We start from the raw sequence: 7,880 nt of genomic DNA, 5'->3' as shown, positions 1-7,880 counted from the left end.
TATCAGAATAACATCTACTTGCTGCCACCATGCAAGTATTATTCCTCAACATATCTTTGGAAGCAAGGACTTGCAAACTGTTTGAAAATAGGATGAATCAATTTCCAGATAGTTTGTAACATTGTGGTTAGGATAATCTCAATTCACTTGGCATCGCAGCTAGGCACTTTCCTTGCTTTTAATGACTTAGTAGCCTTCTTAGCCTATTAACGAGTATGAATTTTCGCCAATTTCCAGATAATTATAATCCACAGTTTGGTGCTTGCAACAAGTCTGCTTGTTTGATGATAGCTACATGCATATGTCAAAATCAACAGTGGAGAGGAAGAATGCTGCAAATAGTTAGAATGGGAGGATCGATGTAGTGACCCTGAACATTTCCTTACAAAATGGTCGACAGTTTTCATGAGTATATGATCTCGAGAGGCTGAAACTAAATGAAGATTATTGCAATTGCATCAATTTTCTTTTGTCTTAAGACTTCTGCTACTGTTATTCTATATTTTACCTGTCTTGTTTGTTATCACGTTCTGTAATTGAATTGTTTGGCAGGTATTTTGATACATATAAATCAAGCCGTCTTCATCAGCTGACATGGAATAAGAATAGACCTTATTTCTAGTGCATCAAAACTGCTTGGTGCATTTTTACTTCTTGTCATGAGAATTCATACATGTCGGCTCGGAAAAGATGAAGAAACTTTTTCTCCCAAATACTACACATTTTAGCTAATCCTATACATTCACTTTCCTAGTTTGCACTATGTGGTTCAGGAAAAGAGATTTGAGTTGAAATCTTGGGTTGTTTAGTGCTTGCAAGCTTCTTTTTCTTCCAAATTGATTTCATTAACTATGACAGAAGTTGTTTTTCATGAAGAATTAATGGTTTAGTAGTTTGTTGGATGCTCACAGCATAAATGTCAGAATATATACTATCTAGTATTCTAGAGAGATTAGTTTATTAGCTAATAAATAATGAAACTATAAGTCATGGCTTCAATATAATAATCAATACTTCAAATTGCTGATTTCTAATGCAACAAGCCAACAACCAATATTTTGTCTTTCACGTTTTTATTTCTCATCCATCTTAATAAAAATTTTGATTCTCTTTTACATTTTGGTAGCATTAATCTAATTTTCAATCCCCCGATTGCTTCACTTTAATTCTTCCTCATCACTTTAATTCTTCTTCATTAGGCTCCAACCCACCAATTGTTGATTTGTTCAATGTAGACATCTTTGAAATCTCTTTATTTGCACATTTTAAGGTAGTATTTATTGTTCAAATATCTTTTAGAGATTTGTTTAATAGAAATTTATGATTTTTTTTTTCATATTTGTATAATATATGAAAATTTATATAACATGTGGATACAGAAAATCTTCATGTGAATATAGAAATGTAGAATATAATGCAATCAAACTTTTTTAAGTTTTGGAAACGGATAGTTAAAATAACATTAATAAAATTAAAAAATTTAATCCCGACCAGAAAACGAACTCATATAACTTTGAATTGAAACCAGATTGGTTTGGATCTTTAATCTTTGTGTTTGAATATAGTTGATCAGCTCTGCTTCTTCATTTTATTTCATTTATGTTGTTAGTCATTGAGGAGGATAGTGTTTAATTGAATCAATTACTTGAATTTTTAATTTACAATATTTAATTCTATAATGTATCATACAGTTGTCACTTATCATAATCATGCAGCTGTTACTAATTCATAGTATATACTTTAATCATAAGTAATGATTAGTATATTATTATATCTTTTTGCTCGTATGTTCTATCTCTATATATAGTGGCATGCTTTCTAAGAGCTAAATTAAGAACTACCCAAGCAACTAACAACCAGCGGCAATGGCGACAGTTGAAGAGATTAGAATGGCAACAGTTGAAGAGATCAGAAAAGCCCAGCGGGCCGAGGGTGTAGCCACCATCCTAGCAATTGGCACTGCCACGCCATCCAACTGCATCTTCCAATCTGACTATCCTGACTTTTACTTTGGAGTCACCAACAACAACCACACGACAGAGCTCAAACACAAATTCAAGCAAATTTGTACTAATATTTAGATACATAAATTGGTCTTCAATGCATGCAAAAAATTTAGTAGTCTCATTTGCTATTCTTCAATTGTTGATTTAATTAAGTAATGGTTGTGTGGTTTGCCTCTGATAAATGATTCCACAGGTGACAAATCAATGATCAAGAAACGTTACATGTACGCGACAGAAGAAGTGTTGAAGGAAAATCCAAGCTTGTGTGCCTACATGGCTACATCGCTAGACGCACGTCAAAACATCGCCGTGGTAGAAGTACCTAAGCTAGGCAAAGAAGCCGCAACAAAGGCTATCGAAGAATGGGGACAGCCCAAATCCAAGATCACCCACCTCGTTTTTGGCACCTGCTCAAGTGTAGACATGCCTGGTGCTGACTACCGACTTACCAAGCTCCTTGGTCTAAGTCCTTCGGTCAAAAGGGCCATCGTTTATCACAACGGTTGCTTTGCTGGTGGCAAAGCGCTCCGTCTCGCCAAGGACTTAGCTGAGAACAACAAGGGTGCACGCGTTCTTGTTGTCTGCTCCGAAGTCTTATCTCTCTTTTTCCATGGGGTGTCTGATCAAATCGAAGCGGACTACCTGGTGGCATCGGCTATTTTCGGTGATGGCGCTGGAGCTGCAATCGTAGGAGCTGATCCTGATACCCTCATTGAACGTCCATTATTCCAACTCGTTTCGTCTTCTCAGACAATTCTACCTAATTCAGAGGGTACCATCGAGGGACATTTACGTGAAGTTGGATTAATTTTACGCTTATCTAAGCAAGTACCAACGTTGATCACAAACAATATAGAGAAGAACATTATTGAAGCGTTTAACCCAATTGGCTCGATCAGCAACTGGGACTCAATCTTCTATGTTGCTCACCCCGGTGCGCCGGCCATTCTTAACCAATTGGAAAGGAACCTAAATCTCAACAAACACAAACTCAGGGCATCTCGCCATGTGCTGAGTGAGTATGGCAACATGTCAAGTGCAGCTGTGTTCTTTGTGTTGGATGAGATGAGAAACAAGTCTGTGGAGGAAGGGAAATCAACCACGGGTGAAGGGTTAGAGTGGGGTGTTCTTTTGGCGTATGGGCCTGGTATAACTACGGAGACTATTGTGCTGCATAGTGTCCCCATAAAACCATCTCATTGACTCGACTCGAGAGGAAGAAAACAGAACACTCCCGCTCAGTGTTGTGTTTAGTTTCTGAAATGGAATAAAAGGAGAATGAAATAATTATTTTCTAATGATAGAATAAGAAGACAATAATTATTATGTAATTTGATTTTTGATAATGGAATAAGATATGAATTGTCATTATTAATTATTTTAAATTGGAATTAATAATAATAATTTTAAAAAAAATTAAAGAATAAGTGATAAATGACAAAAACACTTTTTATTATAATATTTAATTTTAATTTTAAATTATATTTCTTATTTTAATAATTTATTTAAAACATTACTAAATTTTTATTTAAAATTTTAATATGATTATTTATTTTAACTTATAGAATAGAATAATTTATAATTAAAATATTAATATCATTATTTTATATTTAAAATATTAAAAATTTATAACTAAAATTTTAATTAAATTTTAAATAAACTAAATTCTAATAAATATTTTTATATTTAATTAAATTTCTAAGACTTCGTGATTGGTTGGTTAGTTAGTTAAATTAATAGTAACATTGTAAATATGTCAGTGGCATAAGTGTAAAATAAAGCAAAACTCTTACCCTTTCCGCAAACAGAAAATGAAGAATTATTTTTTCAAAACTCTCTCTGTTGCTCTTCCTGCTTATACTTCATTTCATTCGATCATTTCTAACTGTAGACGCTATTTTTTTTATCAATAATTAATATTTATATATGTGCTTTTATTTCTTATTTTACTATGTTATTTTATTTTATTGTTAATCAAATTCAATTAAACATCTAATGGGCTTTAGAAACTCCAGACTTTGTCTTGGTTTTAGTCAAAAGGGTGTTGGACTTAATAAACAGGCCCAGTGTCTGGGCTTGTTAATAAAAACAAGCCCAAATGGTTAAAGTTGAAATAAAACAAATCAAATTAAATAAACAAGATTAAAGTCAATAACCTAAGATCAAAATGATCTAAACAAAAGAACATTCTAAAAAATGAAAAAAATTAAAAAATTAAAAAAGAACCAAAAAAAAAAAAGAGCAAAAGAAAGAGCCACAGGGTGCATCTGCACTTTGCCAAACACGGTGATAGGCTATAGGTTAGATAGCAATGTAAGGGGTGGCAAAATGTTGAAGGTTTGACTAGAGTATGGTTTGAGATAGATTTGAGAATTCGTATTTTTTTATTTTAAATGTGTCAGATACAATCAAACATGAAATACGTATTTTTTTATTTTTGTGAATAAAAATCAAAATATATAACTTCGTCACCCCTAAACAAATCAAAAGATTTTATTTAGAGTTGGGATAAGGAACCTAAGCTAAATTTTGAATACTTAAATTCAATCTCTTCTAAGCCCAAATTTTGAAATTATTTTTCTTTTCTTTTCTTTTCTCTTTTTTTCCTCAACTCAAATTTTGAAATTATGTTTTTTTTTTTTGCTTTAGCTCAAATTTTGGAATTATTTTTCTTTTCCTTTGTTTCCTTTTTTTCCTTAGCTCATCTTTTTTCTTTTTTTTTCCTTAACTTATCTGTTGATCCCAAAGATGGATTGAAGTTACTTAAAGATTGATGACATTTGCAAGCTTATTCAAAAATTCTATCTTGATGAGTTCACTTATCATGAAAAATTGCATATGAAATATGAATTATAGCATTTTGAACTTGATATTTGGCGCGATTTAGGTTTACAAAGTGTTTCAATTCTTTCAAAGCTATGCCAATTACTGTTAAAGGTAGAAAAATCAATTGTATATATTCTCTTAGATTGTTTAATTGCATATGAAATATGAATTGGAATATTTTGAACTTTATATTAGACAAGATCCATATTTGCAAAGTGTTTCAACTCTCTTAAAGCTATACCAGTCAATGTCAAAGACAAAAAAGATCAATCAATTATATATCCTTTCCTAAATCATTTGGCTTGACTTATCTTAACTCTTTTTTTCTTTTTTTTTCTCATTCTTTCCTTAGCTCAAATTTTAGCATCATTTTTCGTTTATGTTTTTTCCTTAGCTCATATTTTGGAATTATTTTTTTTTCCTTAGCTCAAATTTTGGAATTATTTTTCCTTTCTTTTGGTTCCCTTTTTTCCTTATCTCGTCTTTTCTCTTTCTTTTTTTCCTTTTTTTTCCTTAACTCATCTTTTGATCATAAAGATAGATTTAATTATTCAAGATTGATGACATCTGTAAGCTTACTCAAAAGTTCTATCTTGATGACTTCACTCATCATGAAAAATTACAAATGAAATATGAATTGTAACATTTTGAACTTGATATTAGGCAAGTTTAAAAAGTGTTTCAACTCTTTCAGAACTATGCCAATTAATGTTAAAAGTAGAAAAATCGATTGTATATCTTCTCCCAGATCGTTTAATTGTATATGAAATATGGATTGGAGCATTTTGAACTTGATATTAGGCAAGATCTATGTTTGCAAAGTGTTTCAACTCTCTCAAACCTATGCCAATTAATGTCAAAAACAGAAAAATCAATTGTATATTTTTCCTATATGGTTTGGTTCAGCTTATCTTAACTCTTCCAATTTTCATAGCAATTACAAAACATGCATTTTTAATTAGAAAAATTGTAAAGACAAGGTTTCGTAATAAGATGGAAGATGATTTTCTTGCTAGTTTACTTATCTTTTACATTGAGAGAGAGTTTGTTAAGACCTTTGACACGGATTTAGTCATAGATGAATTTGAACGTATAAAAACACAACAAGCACAACTTACAATTTCTAGTGTGAAATTCTAACGTTTCTATTTATATTGGTGAATTTGAAAATTTATATTTAAATTGTTGATAAAATTTTATGTTATAACTTAATTTTATTTAAAAAATGATTAATTTTTTACTCCAAATCGAATCATTGATTTGATCCATGACCTTCTATGATTACTCACCATGTCTCATACGAAATCCTCGATCTACTATTGTTTAGACAAATAATAGAACTACTAATGAACTCTCACTAATTCTTTGATAACTATAATTTGTATACCCTCTTATTTGGCAAGTAATGTTGAGAAAAAAAGATAATATGATGATAGCTACAGCCTACGAATAAAGTGATTGTCAACAAAGGCCCATCACCAATGTATGGTCAAGGGGTTGGTTTGTTACCCAAGACGCGCATTTGGTCTAGCCCATAAAGAGGCAATTCTCTTTGCCTAGCTAAATACGTAAGATAAAACACATGGGAGATATATTAGCTAGTGAACAACATCATTGTGTTCTGTTTTATTATATTAGCAAAGCAATGTCCTTTTCTTGAATTATGGCTAAATTATAAAGATTTTTATGTAATTACCAAATTATAAATTACCAATGAAGGAGTAGACAGTTGCAAAAAATAGTTACAGAGAATTTTAAATCTAGAAAATTCCAAAGAATCTATTTATATTTAATTAAATTTCTATTACTTCATGATCGAAGCAACTAGGGAAAAACAGAGAGAAAAGCAAATGGAGTAGGTACACCCACCAAGCTTAAAATTTCACCATTAAAAAAATGTTATTTAAATTTTATCCTAACATCTTATGCCAACATGTTAATAAAAATACTAAATGCATAGTTTAGTATCTATGCTTTATTTTGAGTCCAAAGTTTACAAGAAAGAGAAATAATCTCTCTTATTGTATTGTAAAATTTTACTTAATGCTCTTTCTTTTTTTTTTTTCACTTTCATAAAAATTAAGATTAAAGTCTTGAGTGTAATATTTTTTTACATTAAAATTTTATACATAATTATAAATTTATTAGTAATCAAGTAAAATAATCACACGGAGCCCATAGAAAATCTTAATTATTACTAAATGAAGGAGCAGACAGCTGGAGAACATAACTATGCGGACCCATAAATAATTTTAAAGTCAACAAATTCCAAAGATTCTTTTTATAATTTGACTACTTTTTGTTTGTATGTAATTATAAATTATCACTAATGAATGAGTAGACAGCTGGAAAACACTCACAAAAAATTTTAAATTAAGTAAATTCCACAGAATTTTTTTATATTTAATTAAATTTCTAGCATTTCATGATTGGAGCAACTAGATGAAAAACAAAGGAATACAAAATGGGAGTAGGTATGATATTAAACATATAAAAAAATACATTAATAATAATGGTGTCATTTATATATGTGACTGAATAAAATTATAAATAGTATCTCTCTCACTCTTTGGGCTTAAGAATGAAAAAAAAAATAATTTTTTAAATTTAAATAAATTACTTATTTATTTTATGTGTCTTAACTTTTCTCTTATTTTCTATTTACTTTTTAAATTGCTAATTAACATATTGAGTTATTGGATTATACTATTAAGATATAATATATTATGATAGGTTCTTAAGTTGGATTGTTAAGATATAATATGTTATGATAGGTTGAGATTTATATTAAAATTTAATAGGTTGGGATTAGTAGACTCACTTTTATTTTTTTGTAAATTTGATAGGCTTAAGATATTAGTTTAGAGTTTATTTTTTGAACTTAACTAGCAACATGCTAACCATAATGACTTTAATTTTATCAAATAGTTTGAAGAATAATATTAATTATTAAATAAAAAATTATTTTGAGAGCCATTAAAAATAAATAGAATAAATAAAATTGTATTGAAAGAAATATAATTAATTCATTCTATCAATTTATATGTA

General features: G+C 29.7%; 1 protein-coding gene across 2 annotated transcripts in view; it reads left to right on the top strand.

Moving 5' to 3' along the window:
* The window catches only part of LOC110427077 (chalcone synthase 2-like), a 3,939-nt gene extending 730 nt beyond the window's left edge, over positions 1-3,209 (top strand). The window contains exons 2-3 of one of the 2 annotated variants that reach the window (XM_089785418.1): positions 1,951-2,067; positions 2,200-3,209. In XM_089785418.1, the coding sequence (XP_089641544.1) occupies positions 2,211-3,209 (999 nt within the window). In that variant the 5' untranslated portion in view covers positions 1,951-2,067; positions 2,200-2,210. Of the gene's footprint in view, positions 1-1,865; positions 2,068-2,199 lie in introns of those variants that run through there. The other variant, XM_021442478.2, reaches the window with a different exon arrangement.
* Positions 3,210-7,880: the final 4,671 nt, after the last annotated feature.

Source organism: Theobroma umbraticum, unplaced genomic scaffold (genome assembly GCF_002168275.2).
Source record: "Theobroma umbraticum cultivar Fairchild unplaced genomic scaffold, ASM216827v3 scaffold_228.0, whole genome shotgun sequence".
Taxonomy (NCBI): Eukaryota; Viridiplantae; Streptophyta; class Magnoliopsida; order Malvales; family Malvaceae; genus Theobroma; species Theobroma umbraticum.
This window is presented reverse-complemented; position numbering and strand designations above follow the sequence as displayed.